Source organism: Lynx rufus, unplaced genomic scaffold (assembly GCF_022079265.1).
Source record: "Lynx rufus isolate CCGP_SWC_20201006 ecotype Redwood Valley unplaced genomic scaffold, mLynRuf1.p SCAF_14, whole genome shotgun sequence".
Taxonomy (NCBI): domain Eukaryota; kingdom Metazoa; phylum Chordata; class Mammalia; order Carnivora; family Felidae; genus Lynx; species Lynx rufus.
In genome coordinates this window covers 5,512,673-5,533,425 of record NW_025814828.1, presented here as the reverse complement: position 1 = coordinate 5,533,425, position 20,753 = coordinate 5,512,673, and the positions used below count along the sequence as shown (strand labels likewise).

Here is a 20,753-nt window from a genome sequence, read left to right as displayed (position 1 = left end):
AAAGATGTTCAACAAACTGCATTCTATTTGAGCGTTTAATTTGGCTTATGCTGTAGGAATTGTCCTAAGCCATTGTCTCTGAGTAAGTTGACCTTATAGACTTGTGTGAGAGTTTAAAAGAAAGCAAGACAACAGACAGCTTTTCCTTCGCCCTTCAAATAACATTGTTAGCCACACCTCGGGATGCTTGCCAACGTTAACGCAGGTAAATGCCCCCTGAGCGGCCAGTACCCTGCGGTGCAAACCAGAGCATGGTCTCGGGAAGTTGAAAAGGCTGACTCTCCACAGGTAAAACATCAATGCTTGCACATCAGGCACTTGTGACTCCCCACCCCCCCCTTGTCTGTTTTAAGTCTGATTTGTAGCTGACCTACACTCTCCTCCCTCCAGAAGGTGATATAATTTTTCATTTTACTGCCCAAACTGGTGCTTCTGACTCACAGCTCTGGCACTCATTTGGGTAGGGAAGGTGAGAACCTGAAATTGTTGTCCAAATGTAAAGACTGACATCAATTTGTGGCTCTCTGTGATCTCTGTTTTCTCTTTACCATGCGCAAACCAACATTAATCATGTATCGCTTTGTTTCCAGAAAGATCTGATGATGGTGTTGACTTAATATCTCCATGAATGTCTTCATATTTGAGATATTTAAAGCTCAGGTCTTTAGAGATGGTCTAATAACACTTTTCACAAATCCATTTTTTAGCATTTTGAATACAGTGACCCGATTCCTGGATGTGACATGAACACAAATTGCCTGAGTACTGATTAGCTCTGTGAGAGATAATGGGTAGTGGCTAATTATTGAATCGTTGGAACACTGTATCTTGCTACATTTTCATAACATTTAGACTCACGATAGAAACATTTTTACAGGAGTAATCAGATCTCGTGATTTACAACTGCCGACTGTGATCATTGAGTTTTCTGTCATTCTATTTGCAAAGTTTTTTACACCATTGGGTTTCACCGAAATACTTGTCACGCTTTAAAGAAAATGCACCTGTAATGTCCTATATGGTGGGGTGTTATAGGATAACATGTTTGACAGAACAGCACAGATTTCAGGGGACTAGGTTGTTCAAAACTAAAGAAGAAAAATTCTAGTCATTTACGTAATAAAGGACACACGGAGAAGGCATGCCTGGTGCACATCTGGTTGTGCAGCATGGATGCTGGCTAAGCTACCTAGGACTCTTCAGAAGGCCGGGCTGTGGGGGCCGGGTGTCTCGGGGCTGGGGGGGCCGAGGGGCCGAGCCCCATCTGCACACAATTACAGCCGAGTCCTGGAGCTCCTTCCAATCAAGGGAGCCAGCTGACCCTAATGCAAAGCAGATGGGTCGTTTCTCCACATGCAAATCGCAAGATTGTTGTACGTAATAATTAAAGAGATTGTTAAATGAAGAAATGGGAACTGACATCACTCTGATGCTCATTATGTTCGATTAAGGCTCTTGGTCGTTGAATGATATTCAAGATTAAAACCATCTAGCAAGGGGATTGTTATGCTTGCGTTTGCTGCTGATGAGTTCAGGTTACTTCAGCGGCCGGAGTATTTACCGGAGGTGCATTTATGCTGGAGGATTACGCATAGGAGGGCCAAGGAGAAACTTGGATGGGGAGTCTCAGAGAATGTGCCATATGAGTGTAAAGAACTCCCCAGTCCTTTTCTCTTTACTCAGCACAAAGAAACCGCGTGAATCCTGACATGTCCTCAGAGGCCACCCCCCCCTTGCTCATGTGCACACCCCCCTGGCAGAAGGGGTGCCTGGTACCCTGCCTGCAGCGCAAACACGATGCAATCATTTTGTCGAGATTCGATCTCAATCTTTAGAGAAGCTACTTTGGGATTAAAACTCATCCGCAACGAACTTTCAGATTTTCCAGCATATCAGCAATGGTTAGCAATCGGTCTTTTCTTTTAACTGGGAAAGTTATGTCAATGCAATAAAACGATTCCATTTTGTAAACTTACTAACATAGTTTTGTTACTGTTTAGCACTTACTTTTCAAAAACATAAGAGTAAGCAAATACCTGTGCTAAGTTTTCTTCCTTCTGCTCAATGAGTGCCCTCCGGCAGCGAGGGGGTTGCCCATTGGTGCCAAGATGGCGTTCCTGTATCCTCTTAATTTCTGCTGACAGGGGGTTAGGCTGTTCCTTCAGCACACATTTACTGAGCATTTGCTGTGACCGAATGTGCTCTCCTGAGCCATGATGAGGTGTGGGAATGAAGGAGAAGGTGAACATCGTCAAATGACCTGGCTGCAGTAAGAGGGAGTTAAGTGCACATGTTGACTGTTGCAAGCTAAGCTTTGAAGAGAGAGCAGAGAATGGGACCTTCATTTCCAATGGGGAGGTTTAGGGTAGGTCGCTCTGAGGGGCGGCATTCAGACTGAGCCCAGGAGTATTCACGTGTCCATGGTCAGAAAATAGGAAAGACAATTCAGACTGAAAAAATCCGTATAAACGCGTCGTGGTGGTAAGAAGCAGCTGACAGTGTGTTTCTAGAAAAGCTGGGTGTAAAGGTAGGTTGTGTGACCAATATGTAAAATGTGCCAAGAGACAAACAGAGAGATCACTGGTGGTAGATGATAAAGATCAATGCCGTGACCTGATGATGTTGAGAAGTTTCCCTTCGTTCCGCAGAAAATAAGATGTGATTGAATAGTCTGAGAAGGTGGAGGGGACAATCTGTCCCGTACTCTAGGAAAATCATAGCCACAAAACACTGTGAAGGGGGAACTAAAAAGATGGGCTTGTGGGACATGGGACGGGACGTTGTTAGGAAGGTCCAGACAGGAGATAGAGGGCCTAAGAAAGGGTGGTCACCGTGGAGACAGGATGATTGGGGAATTCCTGAAATTATACTCTGCAGTCAAACCACGAGGTGTTGGTAGGTCCAAGAGCAAGTCGAGAGGTCCCTTAGCGATCCAAAAGAATAGAGTTGCCATGCAGATACCATCAGGAGTGGGGACATCCTCAGGAGGGGCATTTGAGTTGGGACTCGTGCAAAGAAATTCATCTGGCCAACAGGTGGACAGTGGGACCTGCAGCCCTAAATCAGGGTACAGAATCGAGGGTCACATACTTAGCAGCAATACTCTAGGCCTGAAAGTGAATGTGACTCTCAGTGTAAGGTTGTGCACCGAAAACAAAAGCTTATGACCTGAACCTGAATAAACCCTCACACAATGGCAGAACAGGAGACAAATTCCACCCCAGCCAGCAACATCAGGGACATTCAAATCAGAATCTTTAAGGGATATGCAGAGCTATGAAAAGTGCCTCCTTTCTCTACTTTTCTCAGTAGCTCTTCCTAATTCAAAATGTGGCAAGCAGAAAACTTTTCTCAGTAGCTCTTCCTAATTCAAAATGTGGCAAGCAAGAGAGAAACCTGAGATCAGGTCATCGCTGTAGGCGACTTCATCTTCCTCAGACTTGACTACTTGATGTTCAAAATGGAGGTAATTAACCCTTCCCCCACAGCACAGACCCACAGTGAAGATCACTTGAGACACCAGCATTGTAGTAAAGGGACAAGGGATGCACATAACCCATCAGCAAAGCAAAACAGAGACTGCAGTGGGTATGGGGAATGTTTTCTAGAAAGTATTTTGTACAACTCATTGACCTTTGACTGGATATATTTGGTGCTGCTTAAAAATTATCCAACTCCACCCACCTCAATGTTTAAGGACTTTAAAGTGTCCCCAAACAAGACGCAGCATAAATTAAGGTCAACGTGAAATCAGAGTTGATATTCAGTAAGGTCACTAACAGGCATTAGATATTATCTACGTTTCGTATTTGCACATTTTTCAGTTTCCTGTCTGTTTAAAATGAAGAAGTGGAAAACGAAATAGAGCATTGTCAAATAACGTTTTCAAACGAGTTGTCAACGTGTTAGGCAAATGCTCATTCTCAAAAGAAAATGATCTTAATGGCATGTGAAGTTCTAGGTTGTCGTGGCGTTGAACATCGTGGTGCCATGGACTCTACCTAATCCAATTAGTCTTACACATCCTATGAGTACATAATCTTATTTTAAACTTCCCTTCCCATAATGGCTACCATTTGGAACTATGGTTCTTAAATCTGTCCGTCGCCAGACCGCTTGAATGCACCATGGGGAGAAAAAAGAAATCAGAATGATGAACTACTTTAAAATGAGCCACCTGTGAGGGACTTTTGAAGCAAGGCGGTCACTCGTGCCAAAACCAAACATTATAAATTCATCATTTTTCAATTTTAAGCCATAAGTCTATAGGAGGGAGCCCAGCAATCAATTGGGGAATGCTAAGGACCCATGCTTTGGAAATCATTCTTGTAATGTTTGACCACATGAGAGCATTTTAGGCTTATAATTTTTTTCCTTAGAAGGCAAACATTCTGAGATGGAAAGGCAAGTAGACCGGGGAACCACGTTGTGATGACTTTAGACTGTATCAGCAGAAACAGAGCATGTTGGATGGGAACAGTGTCTTCAAACTCTTCACAACCATGGCGTCACATGAATTCTTGTTAACCGTGTGTGATGCCACTCGGTAACATGGCTTATTCAGAAGAACGCACATAAAAGAATTGCTTTCAAGATGCCTGGGTGAAAAATGCTTGTTCAGAATCAGGAACCAGTTTAGAGTCTCTTTTTAAAAAAGGGAAAGCTAAAAGAAAAGAAGGTAATTCTCCTGAAATGTGGTGGGCTGACCTCAGTGTGAGAAGCTCTCAAATGTGAAAACCTGATAGGGAGAAGCCACTTTCCTGGGAGGAAGTGAGGATCTGTTGTCATTACACGAGATTTGTCTTTTCTAAAGGTTTTCTTCCTCAGCTTTACCTCTGATCACTTTAATTGCCATGGTCCTGTTTTAGGTGTCCCCCTGAAGCCCAGAAAAGAGTTAAGATTCACAGAACTGCAGTCGGGACAGCTGGAGATTAAGTGGTCCTCGAAATTCAATATTTCCATTGAGCCTGTGATCTACGTGGTGCAAAGAAGATGGAATTATGGAATCCATCCTAGTGAAGACGATGCCACACACTGGCAGACGGTAGCCCAGGTCAGTGCTTCCTGCGCCCTACCCCTCCCCGCCTTGAGGCAATGTCGACCACCTACCTGCAGGCAGAAAATTAACTTGCTGGGGCCCCTGGGTGGCTCTGTCGGTTATGCGTCCGACTTCAGCTCAGGTCATGATCTCATGGTTTGCATGTTCGAGCCCAGTGTTGGGCTATAGGCTGACAGCAGGGAGCCTGGAGCCTGCTTCAGATTCTGTGTCTCCCTCTCTCTCTGCCCCTCCCCTGCTCGCACTCTGTCTCTCTCTCCCTCTCTCTCAAAAATGAACCAACATTAAAAAAAGAAAATTAACTTGCTGTGCCCCAGGCAGAGTAGCCTGACTGGCAAAATAACTCACTCAGACGTGGACATGATAGCATGTGTGTGTTCGGAAGACAGGACGAGTCCACAGATATAACCCGGTACAACTAGCAACTTGACTATTGGCCTACTTTGCTCAAAATACATGTGCAGTGGAGATAACTCTCTAATCTGAGTGTTCACATTTACTTCCTCCAAGAACTGCATTTCCTTGAGATAAACTTAACACCGGCCAGAGTCAAAGAAACATAACACTACTAGGACTAGTTCACGGGACATTGGACCATCTACACGACTCCTGTTTCTCCTGCATTTCAAGCCTTCCTTCTACACAAGGACTTGAGTAGCATGGAGGAAGATTCCTATCGCAAAAGCCCTTAGTGGGAAGTAGCCGTCAGCTCCTAAATCTTTGCTAAGTGCTTCCTCCGTCCCGCTCAGCTTACACACTGATACCCCACCTGCATGGAGTACGCTTGGGGTTTATCTTGACCCGTGCTGCTTCCTTTTCTGTCTCGCTGATGAGAAAAGCAAAATATTTTCTTTCTTTTTAAGAGCTGCTAAACGGACTGCCAGCTGCAGGAAAACTACACGGTTCTAGAAAATGAACAGATTCTCAGTGTGAACCTGCCTCATGTCCTCAGCAGCTGAAACGCCTTCTCCACATGTGTCTGGAGGCACAGATTCTGACCTTAAGTGGATCGGGTCATTTTTCTCCAAGGACCCGATTCCCGTTACTGTTTCCAGTAGATGCAGAATCAGTTTCGGGGTGCAAGTGTTTGGAGGAGGAATTTGGTTGTTTTCTAATAGTATCTCAAAGAGGATACACACTAAAATAATTTAGACACTCCTAAATAAATGAACAAATGAGTGGGGAAAATGCCTGCTCAAATAAATTTAGGAATTGTTTCATTCCTATTTTTTTTTTAATTTTTTTTTCGACGTTTTTTTATTTATTTTTGGGACAGAGAGAGACAGAGCGTGAACGGGGGAGGGGCAGAGAGAGAGGGAGACACAGAATCTGAAACAGGCTCCAGGCTCCGAGCCATCAGCCCAGAGCCTGACGCGGGGCTCGAACTCACGGACCGCGAGATCGTGACCTGGCTGAAGTCGGACGCTTAACCGACTGCGGCACCCAGGCGCCCCTGATTCCCATTTTCTTAAATTTTTTTTTTTTTGCTTTACTAAAACATAAAGGTGTTTGGCATACAGCCAACATACATGATCTGTTCCTTAATGGGACAATCTCACTTGTAAATTTTACGAATTATTTAAAGATTTATGAAAGTAATGGACAAGAAGATCATGTCTCTTATTCCTTTTTTTGAAGAGAGAGAAGATCTTGAATAATAATAATAAATTTTATAAATGTGTATAATATTTTATATTACAATTCTATTTATATTAATATATAATACATTAATAGTAATGTAATTATTGCTATTATTATTATTAACTAGTTCACATCTTTCTTTCTCTTCCTTCCACCCTGCCTTCTTTGTCTGCTAAATGCTATGGGGAACGTGCTGGCTTCAGGTTTTTAAACTAAAAGTTAAAAGTAAATGGTGCTATCTGTGGAAGGGTCGCCTTGCAGTTTGCTAAATGAGGTAGAAAGCCACATGTGAGAGTTCATAGCTTTCCCTTGGTCTCGGAAATGTTTCTCTTCCCTTAGATATTAAAGTAAATGTGACACCCCTTTGCAAGAAGTTATTGTGGACCCGGGCTAAGGAGGTTTCAGTTCGATCCCACTTGCTCACTTTCACGCACTGAGCACACATTGGGTTTGGCACTGGGCAACTCACTGGGTCAGTGAGGCCCCGCGTGTGGGGATTTGGCTCTTGAAGTCAGTGCAGGGGTCCGCAGGTCCCCCCCACAGATTGTCGGGGAAGCGGGTGTGGTTCCCCTCAGCCTGATGAGGTGGGAGGTTAATTGAAGTCTCGTGACTCCAGCAGGAGACGCAGCCAAACCCGGGCACCTTCACCACTGCCCACTTTTTTTCCTTTGGACATTTTATTGGACAGAGAGATATCAACACGCCTCACCCTTGAGAAGCACGACCGGGTCCTTGCAGATCATACGTGATTTACCCAAATAGGGAAAAAAGGCTCGGGTTGCAACATCCTTCCGGAAATTGTTAGCGCTCTTTAAAGCATGTGAGTCTCCATCTGACTCCCAAGATTCTATTTGGCAAGCAAGTTAAAGAGGCATTTTTCTTCTATAATTGAAAGGTGATTTCATTTTCTTGCCTATAATATAATGATTAGCTCATGTATATATTTGCTCATATGTATAACTTAGCGATTAAAACCCTCATGGGTTTAGTGCTGTATTTAGTCACCAGACTCAAGTAGCTCAGCCATGTTCATATGGTTTTGACTCCAGAGATCTTTAACTCTTTGGGGTGAAATACCTATGAATGGAATTAAACACTTGAAACGCCCTAGAAATTCCTTGACCCCTGATAGCTCTTCTCATACCTGAGCACGGTCTCCACACTTAGGCACAAGGGCACAGGGACGTCAAGGCAGCGTGGCGTTGGCTGATGAGGTGGTGCGCTTTACGACAGACCCAACTGACATGTCTGGGTAAAAGGGTTCTCTGTGCTCTGTGACATCTCCCCCCAGACCACAGATGAGCGGGTCCAGCTGACTGACATACGACCCAGCAGGTGGTACCAGTTCCGAGTGGCAGGTGTCAACGTGCATGGGACCCGAGGCTTCACCGCCCCCAGCAAACACTTCCGCTCTTCCAAAGGTCAGTCTCACTTTCCTGACCCCTCGCTCCCCTCCCCCTCCCGGCATACCTGGGATGCACATCCCTTGTGTCCCCACGTTCCTATTCACAGCTGCTCAGCAGGTGGCTTTGCTGTGGTTGGCGAAAAGGACCAGATGTGTTTGAAGGCAGCGTGTGAATATACGATTAAGACCGTCATTGGGCTTTATACCTTCCAAACATCGCACAAGATAATCTAGTGGGGTTTTCTCAACTTCGAACTGGTGGTTTTCCATTATCAACTTGTGTTGAGTCTTAGCCTCGAGATATTCTGTGTCAGTCACCAGTGAATTAATTTTTAGAGGGGAGGGTTTAGTTTGAGCTACTTTAGACTCTGCGGGTTTTCTTGAAACGGTTGTCATATTGAATGTGAGTTAATCTCTTTTATTTCATCACACCCAGAATCTAAACCCCGAGTCACCCCGAGTCATCTACTCACAGTCACCATATTGTAGTTGAAGGACATACCCGGGTTAGATATGAGTGTTCCCTCCATGTGTATTCCCCCAGTCGTGTTTAGATGGCTGTGCACCTCCAGCGTTCATTATACGTGTGTTACAAAACCTCATCTCAGAGCCGGGCTGGTCGGCTTGTTCACCTACTAACCAGTCGCTCTCGTCTTACGTGGAAGCGAATTCAGATTTATTTTAAACAAAACGCTTTGTGATATTAATGCATAACAGAAGGCTTATGACATCAGTCATACGTATGTTACGGGAGGGTTTGAACGGGCTGCTCTGACTTGCGACTTCTGCCGCAGGATTGGTCTTCAGTGGAAAGCTTGCAACCGAAATAATTTCATATTTGGATCCTTTTACAGTGTGTGTTGTAGACTTTTAACGCTCTCTTTTTTTTGAAAAAGAACTTTTAAGAAAGGAAAAGTGCATTTTTTCCCTCCATGGAGGCAAATACACTAAGCAAGTTTAAAAGTGGAATCACGGACATCAGACCTTGTCTCGAGGCTGTCTCCAGTTGGCCTGATGATTTAGAGAGGGAAGTGAAATAATTAATTCACAGTGGGTTCGGAGGTGAGGATCAACTTGGGTGTCATGATTCAAAGGCGAGCCAGGCACAAAGTGGCCGAACTGTGTTACCATCTGTTCTGCTGCTGCAGGTTGTCTGGTGGCTCAGGTCAGGGCTGCACATACGTGGGCAGAAGCACTTTGCAGCCTTTGGAGACAGATGTGGAATACCTTTAGGGATGGGGCGGGATCTGGGCAGGGCTCTGTTGAGTTTCCAGGGCCGGTCCTGTAGCTTCCCACTGCCTAAGAGGCACCCGTTCCGAGGAAGCAGCCAGGCCGTGCTGTCCCAATATCCCTGCCGTGTGTCTGAGCACCTTAGTCGTCTAGAATCACGGCTGCATCCCTCAAATTTAAAGGGGCTCTTGTTGAATGAGAATGCACCACGTTGGGGAAACATCACAGTCACCATTACTCTCTTCTAGTTACTCATTTTCCAAACACATCCAACCCTCAGCATCCCACACTCCAGTTATTGCAAACCAAAGACGTCTGTGCAGAATTCATAGTAGATCCTAGTCTTTTCCCAGCAAAAATGCATCACACTACTGTGGAAATGTAATAGACTGGCTAAATAAATGGTCAAAGACATTTCCTTCCAGGACTGGTCTAAAGGATCCTTAACCATTTACAGGGTGACACCATGTCTTTCCCCACCTGACTCCAGTTTCATCAAATGTAGAAATGGGCCTCACTGGGAAAACAGTTTTTAAACCCCTTGAAATATAATTATTGCATCACTACAATCATCACACTTAAGAGTGTACAATGGAGGGACTTGTGGTATTCACAGTGATTTGTGGGGCACTGGCTTCCCCTGTGAGAACCCCCCAGGAGCCTCCCTGCTGTAGAACAAAGTTAGTTTTGCATCTTTACCTTCTCCTTGGATCACTCATGTTTCATTCCTTTTTGTATTCAACAGATATTTGTTGAGCACCTATATGTATCAGGCACTGTTCTGGGCACAGGGGATAATAAATGAACAAAAGGAAAAAAACTATCTGCTCTTGTGGAACACAGACACACACACACACACACACACACACACACACACATTTATTCCAGTTGGGGGTGTGAGGAAACAGTAAATAAGATTAATAAGCAAAATACTGTTGTAAAGTAGGATAGTGATTACTGATGATAGAATAGAACTCAGGACAGTACTAAGGAAGGGTATTTGTTTTTTTTACAGTCTTAGCGAACGCAGACAAGGGTTTTGCTGAGAAAGAGATGTGTGTGAAAGGAGACGAGAGGGGAGAGGAGGGGGAAGAAGGGATGCTGGGGGAGGCCACTCTAACGATCCTGGGCGAAGGTGATGGTACTTTGGACGAAGCCAGAAGTGAGTTGCCCGGGAAGAGTGAAGAGTGAAGCTGACAGATGTGAGAAGTTGCCAGTGAGTGATGCTGGTGGACCACCTCAGTAAATTCTAAAAGTCACTGGCTGGTTCATTTAATGTGAGTGAGTTTTATCATATGTAAGTTAAATTCCAATAAGGTTGTTAACACAATTTTTCCCCAGTAAGATCCCCATTCTACATTTGACGAGATCGGGTAACTGGGGAAAGATGTGTCGCCGTCTTGTAAATGGTCAGGCATCCTTTGGACAAGTCCTGGAGGAAATCTTCAACCGTTGAGCGCAATTATAATACTCCCATCATTTTGTGATGCGACTTCACTGAAACCATATTAGAGGTGATTGCGAAATCTGCACAAACACTTTAGGTTTGTGAGAGTGCAAGAACCACACAATCTAGAATGTTCCTCCCAGGGAGATCTATAGCTATGGAGCATATTTGCAAAAGCAGGAAATAAAACATTTTAACACTGCCATGTTTCAAAAAATGGTACGTTTTCATTTAATAAAAGCCCATTTATTCCCGCTGTGCTCCAGAACTGAAACTATACCAGTTGTAAGTCCTCGAGTGGTTTAAAATTGCTTTGAGAAAGAATTATTGCTTCTAAAATTATAGTCTGTGCAAAGGGTAAGTAATTTCTAGTATATTTGAGTTGGGTAGAGGGCCAGCCTTGATCACTTAAGTCTGGGTCAAGGGAAAGGCGAAGGGGGAAGGGATTTTTTCCATCTACAATAAACACATCTGAAAATAAAAGGCAAATTAAATACAGAAAGAAAAAAAAACTTGATAAAATGGGTTTCATTTAGCTTATGCTTTCTGCCTGCTATTCACTGGCCTTAATCCTGATTTTCGTGGAGAAGCCAAAATTCTTGTCATTCTCTTCTTTATGGTTATGTTTAAATACAAAATTAGTCTGTGGTTTGCCAGAATGGATTGGCTGTTAACTAAGTTAATTTCCTTTTAACTCATGTATTTTCCAATAACTTAATCTCAGCCCCTCAGAGTGATGATTTGTACAGAAAGTTCTGAGTTGTTGCTACGTTGGTAGATTGCTGTTAGCCCGTACGTCCCCCAGAAGAAATGCATGATTATAAAATAGAGAAAATCAGTAATTTTTGCTGGCAACAGAAAGCCCAAAAGAGAGGTTGGGATAATTTCTGTATTCACTTATTTAAATCCTCTCCCACCTTTCCCCCGGTACTTAAGAAGGAAAATCGGCTTTGACGTTAAAAATGAAGATGACAAATAATTCGGTATCCTAATGCATAATGTCTCTTTCTGGTTTTTGTCTCCTTATTTGGAAACTAGGAATGGTAATGCTTCCACGTGGAGACTTACCTTCCTTGGTCACTGCTAGGATGAAGCGCCTTTCTTTCACCCCGCTGCCACATCCTAGGGCGTACCAGAATTTTTGTGTCCTGTTGCATTGGAACAAACCACGGGAAGCACGGCGCATAGGAACAGAGGCTGCCACTGCGCCTGAGAGCTTTGAGCGCAAGTGGCTTACTCGGGAGGCCGTCCGGGGAACAAGGGGGATGGGAGGTGAGGCAGGGAGGAAGAGAAGGAAGAGGGTAAGAGGCCGGTTCCCATACTGGTTGTCACTGTGGGCGACCGAACTCCTTGCTGTGGGGACTCAGTCCTCAGATGCACGCTATTCCGCGGGGACATCCGTCCACACACGGGCAGAGCTCTGGCCGCTGGTGGGGCCAGCTGGGGAGCTGGGTTCCCAAGTTAGCCATGCGTCCTGAAGCCGTGAGGTGCAGGGACTGACACTGGGATGCGGGGGTCTGCAGGGCTCGGGCTCCACGGCTACGGGATTCCTGCTACAGCAGATCACGGACATGTTCTGCTGTGGTTCAAAATAAATACATTCACAGTTTCACAAAAGGAATGCCCGCGTTCCTAAAGATCCCCGGTCCCCTTCCAGTGTCAGACGGCGGCAATAACCCGAGAAAGGCGTGCCTTTCTGGCCTCGCCGTGCGCCTCTCCCCTGATGGCACCCTCTCCCAGCGTCTGGCAGGCTCCACGGTGTGTCCGTACCAGAGCCAGTCATGTCCAACCTTCAGAGGCCCCAGACGTGGCAGTGAGCCATCGGGAGGGACAGCTGTAGCTACAGAAAACCTACTTTTTGGGTTCCACGCCATACTTGCTCGTCTTTTTCAGCAAATTGGTGTTTAACCTTCGTTTGACCGTGTGGATACTTACTGAAGGGACACAAAATGCATGTGTGTTGCATGCCCCATATTGGAAATGTATACTGGTGAGTCCTACTACCTGGGCCAAACGTTTGCTGAATTTGGGAAGTAATGTCCCTGCCCATCCAGATGACTTCTGTGTGTCAACGTACGTAGCAAGAGAAAGAAGGAAGTCTTCAGGTTTTGTAGGCTGTACAGAGCAAAATCCAAATTTTGGGGTTTTGGTTGTTTTTTTGTTTTTTTGGTTTTTGGGTTTTTTTTGCATGTTGCCGAAGGCAGGCAAACATTTGGATGTTTAAGACTGGTCAGTATCAGTTGACCATTCTGAAACAGCAAAGGTTAAAGGGACGTAGAGGGAACACTGTAAAAATCCACCTTCTGTTGCTAAGCTAATATGTCATTTTCTAGTTATTATATTCATGTCCCTCCAAATCTGAGGCTTTTCCTACACATTTCTTGCCTGTTTTCCCGTGAGCCCAGGATACGTTAAAAAGGAAAGGACGAAGACAGTGTTGTTTTCAGAGCACACAAGTCTCAACGCTGGATGTTATTCTGTGCATACATTATGGAGTGTTAGTAAAATGAGAACAGACATCACTGGTACTAGTAAAGTCCCCCCCTGCTCCTCCGGACCTGTGACTTTTTATGCTGTCCCACAGCTGATCTGTGTGTGCCATTTCCACTGGGCAAGACTCCACGATACGTGTGTCCTAGAACTATTTACTCGTTAGGGTACCTTCTGCAGCTTTTCAAAGACTTAGAAGTTGTGTGTCTAGATACTGCACGGTGATTCCTTCCTCCTTTCCTTCCTTCCTTCCTTCCTTCCTTCCTTCCTTCCTTCCTTCCTTCCTTCCTTCCTTCCTTCCTTCATGAGGGAAGGAAAACTATCCCAGCTGCTGAGTCTGGAAAGAAAAAGAAAACTGACCTATTAGAACCAACCTTCTAATTCAGGTGGAGAAATTGCGGGTAGTAATACCACTGCTTTAAAAATATCCACTTGGGGGGCATCTGGGTGGCTCAGTCGGTTAAGCGTCCGACTTTGGCTCAGGTCATGATCTCACCGTTTGTGAGTTTGAGCCCTGCGTCGGGCTGTGTGCTGACAGCTCGGAGCCTGGAGCCTGTTTCAGATTCTGTGTCTCCCTCTTTCTCTCTCTGCCCCTCCCCCACTCATGTTCTGTCTCTCTTTCTTTCTCAAACATAAACATTAAAAAAATTTTAAATATCCACTTGGTCACTGTCACTTCCCTTAAGACATATTCCTGTGATGCGTTTCAGTGGGAGGTTTGGTCTTTCGATATTATTTGAGGAAATCAAGTAGGTGATAAAATTTACATCCATTTTCTTAGAATGTATGTTGTTCTATTTGCGCATGAATATACATGTGTATGTGTATATTATTTATTTATACGGGTTGTTCTCCTTGCTGTTTGTATGCTACCCATTCACTTGTGGCATTCATTACCCACCTAAAGTTAAAGACAGAGTGAAACCTTAAACCTCTCCTTCTGAAACCCACACCTCCTTGGCTTGAAGCACCACATAAGATCGTTAATGAAAGGAACTGTTTCTGTCCAGAGCTAACATTGGCCATTCATGGCAAATGGTCAACACAGCCTGTGCTGGAAACTGTATGTAAGCAGAAGCTAGCACAGCCTCGCTATTTCAGTTATCTTTGGAAGCATGATTCCTTTCTGCTTTCTGAAATGTTTCTGCAGGTAATTGGAGAGATCTCACAGAGGGAGTGGAAAGCAGAAGAAAGCTGGGGGAGAAGTGCCCTGATTTCAGCCCAGAGGGAGGGGTCCGAGAACACTGGTCTCGTGATGTGACTCTGACCCTCCCCCCGCACACACACACCCTCTAGAATGTAAACTCTCCAGCCCTCCATTTCCTCATCTGTAGAATGGGAACAAAACTCCAACGTTTACTCAACAAAGCACAACCATACACTTGTAACATTAGAAATGGTGCTCGTCTCGAGTTTCAAAAAGCTAATGGTATCACTGCTTTTGAAAAGACTCTCACTCGGGGGTTGGCCATCTATGGCCATGGCCTGGGGTCCAAATTTGGCTCGCTGCTCTCTTTTACAGATAAAGTTTTATTGGTACACAGCTCATGTGTTGACATATTTTCCATGCCTGCTTTTGAGCTATAGCAGCAGAGTGATGTAGTCACCACAGAGACTGTCTGGTGTGCAGATCCTGAAGTGTTTACTCTCTGCCCCTTCCCTGAGGACATTTGTCAGGCCCTGCACTAGGCTATTAGCACAGGCACCTTCCCCGTGAAAGGGCTTTCCAAGTTTTGTGTCCAGGGACACTGGCCCATAGTTGTGGTGAGGACGTATAATACATGTAGGGATGTGGCATGTGTGGGTGTGTTTTTAGAGCCTCACCTTCCTCTTCCCTCGTTTTCATTCTCACTCCCCACTCCCCTGCCACCATTACCTGAATGACCTTGGACAAGTCACTTTATCTCTCTAACCCTAAGGCCTTTACCGTTCTTTTAAAAAGCACCAACGAATAAGCCTTACAGTACCTTAGGGCTTTATTATAATAGATTGTGTGTGTATTTCTTTTTCACATGCAGACTTCCAAGCAGACATTTCTAAATTCTAATGCAATTAAGACATCGGGCAAATGGAAAGAAGAGATTTCGTGGAATGCAGCAAAGGGAATATATTTTCCTTTGTAATGAAGGGAAGCATGTCACAAGGCAGGGGATGGCTTGGATATGGGAATTTTAGGACTGCGAGTGAAATCCTTCAGATTAGACACATAGGATAGGCTGCCTCTCCACTGACATCTACAGTGAACGAATGGCCACGTATCTGGCTTACAGAGGAGAATCAGGGCAATAACCAGATGCTCTCTACAATTCCTGTTGGCTTCGTAATCGGACAGTGATTATTTTGGGGGTGTCTCATCATGGTAACAGAAGTATACCGTCTTGATATTGTGAGTTGTCAGAAAGGGCTTTACTTTTAAGGTAAGATAAAGCGCATATTACCAATTCAAATATTTGAAAGCATTATTTCTGCATAGGTGGTTCTCATGAGTTATGTTGCACGTTTCATAACGTTTTGTAAACGGGAGAGTATTTTTCTGGATTATTATGATCACATCCAAGGTGCGGGACAGTTTTCTAGGGAACTAAGTAATTATGTACCGAATGGAGCAGATTAAGACAACACAATACCTAATACTAGCAGACCTTGTTAAACTTGAATTTCTCTATTAGGAGAGGAGATGAGTTTGAGCTCTTCCTATGAACCTACAATAACTGGAGAATTCACCTGTTTTCAGCATAGAGACATTCAGGTACATCCCTGAGAACATGTACACCTGTGATTATCCTTATGCATTAAAATTTTTTTTCTTGCCTTGAAGAGATGATTAGCTTGCAAACTAGGTTCTCTCGCAGAAAAGTCGGTAGGTCCTTTTCCTAGGATACAGGTCGAATCCTACAGGAAGAGGGATTGCTTCCGGTCTCTTGTTTCAAGCCAGAAACAGCCCCTCGGTTCACTTCACTGTCTTGTTAGGACTCACTCGTTCCAACTGACAGGGTTTAAAATGGAAACAGAAATACTGCCTCACAAATCAAAGTCATTCATCTATTCATCCAGCAACTGTTTGCTGAGAGCCTGATGTGTGCCAGGCACTGGCCTCCATGCTGGGAAGACAAACAGATAAAACGGATCTGTGAACAAAACAGATAAAAAACCAAATCTTCCCCTCATACAGCTTTCATTCTTGTGAGTGGAGGCGGACAGGACATAAAGGATATTGTAAGTCAGTTGGTACTAAGGGCTGTGCAGAATAAGGGACGCCTGGCTGTGTATTGAGGACGGGCTCTAGGGAGGCAGCCGCAACGTGAGGGAGCATTGAGAGGAGGTCTTGGCAGTGATGGGGGAAGGAGGGCGTTGGCGTGGTGTGGTGCTGGTTGTGGTGCAGATATTGTGCATATATTTTGAAGTCCGTGCTAACAGAGTTTGCTTAGGGGATATGAGAGCCCCAGAAGTGTCTGACTTCTAGGTTTTCAGTCTGGTTAAGTGGAAGGAGGAGTTTCTGTTTATTGAAGGGTTGGCTCCCATGGCGTGGGGACAGTTATGACGTGAGTGCTGGACACATTAGTTCTGAGTTGGCTCTGACACCTCCAAGGGCAGCTGACTTGAAGACCACCAAATATTTGACTCTGAGTTTGGGACAAAGTCTGTGTGGAAGACATACATTTGAGAGTCAGCAGCACACAGACTTTGGGTAAAGCCGTGACTGGACGAGATCCCTAGAAAGTGCGAGTACATGAGAGAGAAGAGGTCCCTGAGTTCGGGGGCCGGATGCCGTCTTGTTGAGTCATGGCAGCATGGGGATGAAGTTGGGGTGGGGGGGGGATCAGGCAGAGAGGAGAATCCGGGTCCCGCAGGACTGAGGGGAAATTCAGCAGAGCCGTGTCAGGTAGAGAAAGTGCCTGTAACACCGGGCAGTGCTTGGTGGTGTCATAGCCACATCGATGACCCAGGTTCGGTTCCTGGGGCTCTGCTCAGCCAGCACAGCAAGGAGTCCAGGGCTTCCCACGCCCAGGGTAACTGTGACCAGTGTTTTCCAGCTTACACCGAGCTGAGTCATGTTCACACCTCTTGGCTTGTCGCAGGCAGGTGCGAGGCTTTCCGAGATCCAGCTTGCAGGTAGGTCATCAGACTTTCATGTGTGTTTTACACAGAGAAAGGTCTTTTACATAAAACATAAATACATGTTTATGTAAACGTATAAACTATCCATAGAGGTGCCCCACTTGGACTCACCAAATCAGCGTATCCCAGTGTATGTCTTGGGCACTCCCAGAAGGTTCCTAAAGTTGACAATATTAGAACCACCTCATCAACACTGTCATGTAACATGCTTTGGATTCACCTTACCTGAAAAACAACAATGAAATATTCTCATCTTTGTTTGTATCTATCTATCTATCTATCTATCTATCTATCTATCTATCTATCTATCACCGCAGAAGAGAGAGAATGAGAGACAGAACCCTAAGCAGGCTCTACACTCAGTGCGGAGCCTGACGAGGGACTCAATCCCATGACCCTGGGGTCATGACTTGAGCCAAAATCATGAGTTGGTCTCTCAACCAACTGAGCCACCCAGGCTCTCCTGTTCTCATTTAAAAAAATTAAGCAATCTGTGGCACCTGGGTGCTTCAGCCAGTTAAGTGTCCGACTTTGGCTCAGCTCATGATCTCAAGGTCTGTGAGTTTGAGCCCCGTGTTGGGCTCTATGCTGACAGCTCAGAGCCTGGAGCCTGCTTTGGATTCTCTCTCTCTCTCTCTCTCTCTCTCTCTCTCTCTCTCTCTCTCTGCCCCACCCCCATGTGCACTCTGTCTCTCTCTCTCAAAAATAAATAAACATAAAAAATTTTTAAAAATTAAGCAATCGGGGTGCCTGGGTGGCTCAGTCGGTTAAGCGGCCGACTTTGGCTCAAGTCATGATCTCGCAGTCCGTGAGTTCGAGCCCTGCATTGGGTTCTGTCCTGACAGCTCAGAGCCTGGAGCCTGTTTCAGATTCTGTGTCTCCCTCTCTCTGACCCTCCCCCGTTCATGCTTTGTCTCTCTCTGTCTCAAAAATAAATAAACGTTAAAAAAATAAAAAAATAAATAAAAATAAAAATTAAGCAATCAACCAAGCCTCCAGTCCTTATATACCTCTAGAAAAGCAAGAGACTTAAAAAAATAATCCATGTTTCCATCGTTCCAAAACCACGAACAATCTTGACAGTAAAAACATAGCTAAATCCCCTCAGTCATCTTCATTTATATCAAGTTAGGTGTAACTTCTTGGCACTTGTGATGCACATGGCATTACCCTTCTAATTATTGACAGCATTTTTCTGGGAAAGCATCTTCAAACAAATCCATCTGTAAGTCATTTGTGGTGAGTGGCATCTACACTTGTTCAGTTTGTGGCAGAGAATGAAGGAAAGGCCATCTAGCTTTGTGTGTATGTGCTTATCTTTGTATATATATTGAAAGTGGAGATCTGTAGAGTAACCTCATCTGTCTTGTGAGAGGTGAAGAAGCTTTTGCTTTATGCGACAAGCCAGAAATGGCGAAATTACAGAAACGGTTGTTATCCGTATGTCATCCAATTTGTAATGTAGATTAAGAAAAAAAATGCTTTTGGGTCGCCTGGGTGGCTCAGTCAGTTAAGTCTTTTGATTCTTGATGTGGGCTCAGGTCTTGATGTCACAGTTGGTGACATCAAGCTTTGCATCGGCTTCTGTGTTGACAGTTCAGAACCTGCTTGGGATTCTCTCTCTCTCCTTGCCCCTCCCCTGCTCTCTCTCTCTCTCCCTCCCTCTCTGCCTCTGTTTCTCTCTCAAAATAAATATTTTTTTAAAAAAGACAAAAATTGCTTTACTTTTGCTGACATCCCTTTGTTGCTCTTGTTTGAAGTGAGGATCAAAAGTTACAGAACCACTGAGATGAAAACAGTTAGTCATACGAGCCGCATTTCTTTCTCTTTCCAGAGTTTTCCAAGGCAGTTCTGCGTTGCGGACCTACTTAATGTCAACCCACCTAAATCGAATTTTGCCATGTTTTATAAACATTTATCAATTTCAAACACAGTAAAGATGAAGCTGGGTTATAGTGATACGTAAATGCCTCCAAGGAGCCTTCTAGATTACAAATATGGCCCGTGCAGTGCTCATGTGTTGACCATGTAGTCATTAGACCTACAAGGACATGGGTTTCATTGTCACCCGGGTGCTCAAGTCCTATGGTTTGTCTTTCTCCCGGATTTCAGATCCCTCTGCACCCCCAGCGCCTGCCAATCTCCGGCTTGCCAACTCCACCGTAAACAGCGACGGCACCGTGACCGTGGCCATCGTCTGGGATCTCCCCGAGGAACCAGACATCCCCGTGCATCACTACAAGGTATTTTGGAGCTGGACAGTCAGCACCAAGTCACTTGTCCCAACAAAAAAGAAGCGGAGAAAGACTACGGATGGGGTAAGTGGGAACAAGAAGAAGAGTGTTGTCTTCCAAGTTGTACTGGAGGTCAAGGCAGCTGGCGGGAAAGGTGGCCTCTGCTGAGCTGAGAGAAGGAATGGGTGAAGGAAAGGTTCCCATCCCTCTTGTTTGGGCCAAGGAAGTTCGAGGAATGGAGGGCTGTGCCAGATGCTTTTGCCTTTGACATTTTAGGTACAAAACAGCTGCATTTAGTCCGTTGACTGACTCACATCCAAACAGCAGGCCAAACTCCTGAAAGAGAGGGAACAAAAATCATTTTTGTCTTAACTGTCCAGTCATAGAAAATGTTATAATTCAAAATGTCTTTTACATTTAGATCTTTTTCTTTGGGTGTGCTTGAGATCCTTGTAAATCAAAGAGCAAATGTTCCTGGCTTTTCTGTTGCAAGGTATTTCCATCTGTAACCTAATCAGTGGAACAGTAAACAGCTTAGAAAATGCATGTTTGACAATATATTTCTCTCATTGATTAAAAGAACTCGGAGTGGTTTATTTTCCAGATGGAAAGAAAGAAAATCTTCACTGAACCATGTTCTGAAATGAGATTCTATGATAGTGAACATTTTGCATTGTATGAAATTCTTAGTGCATAAAAAGGAGTTACCCGGTTTCCTTTTGGTATACATTCCTTTGTTGTTACCAAACTTACATAAACAACTTCCTCCTAATTTGTAAAGTTGAATTCCATAAAAAAAACAAATGTTTGAAAATGTTTTAAACAAGGATAGCGGGACTTTTTTTTTTTTTTTTTTTTTTTGCGGTGAAGATTCCAATTTCTGTGCCATTTAGAATTCTAAAACACGTCTCCAAAACTCCGTATCCTTGATATTTAGCTGTGATGCCTAGTTTGTTTTTATTTTTAAGAAACTTCCTGACTGTTCCATCTTTTATTTTGAAGGACTTCACAGCAGGCGATCATCGGCAATGCATGATTATCTCATAGGGAGATCTGAAGGGATCATAGGGGTCGGAAGCAGAATATGATGTGTGAAACGCGTATGGTACCCATACACACACAAACACACCC

At 44.5% G+C, this 20,753-nt stretch overlaps 1 protein-coding gene across 1 annotated transcript in view; it reads left to right on the top strand.

Annotated features, from left to right (window-relative positions):
- Window positions 1-20,753, top strand: part of ANOS1 (anosmin 1) — a 187,257-nt gene that overhangs the window by 134,020 nt on the left and 32,484 nt on the right. The window contains exons 5-7 of the mRNA XM_047075872.1: window positions 4,869-5,053; window positions 7,989-8,118; window positions 19,501-19,706. Coding sequence (XP_046931828.1) covers window positions 4,869-5,053; window positions 7,989-8,118; window positions 19,501-19,706 — 521 coding nt within the window. The remainder of the gene's footprint in view (window positions 1-4,868; window positions 5,054-7,988; window positions 8,119-19,500; window positions 19,707-20,753) is intronic.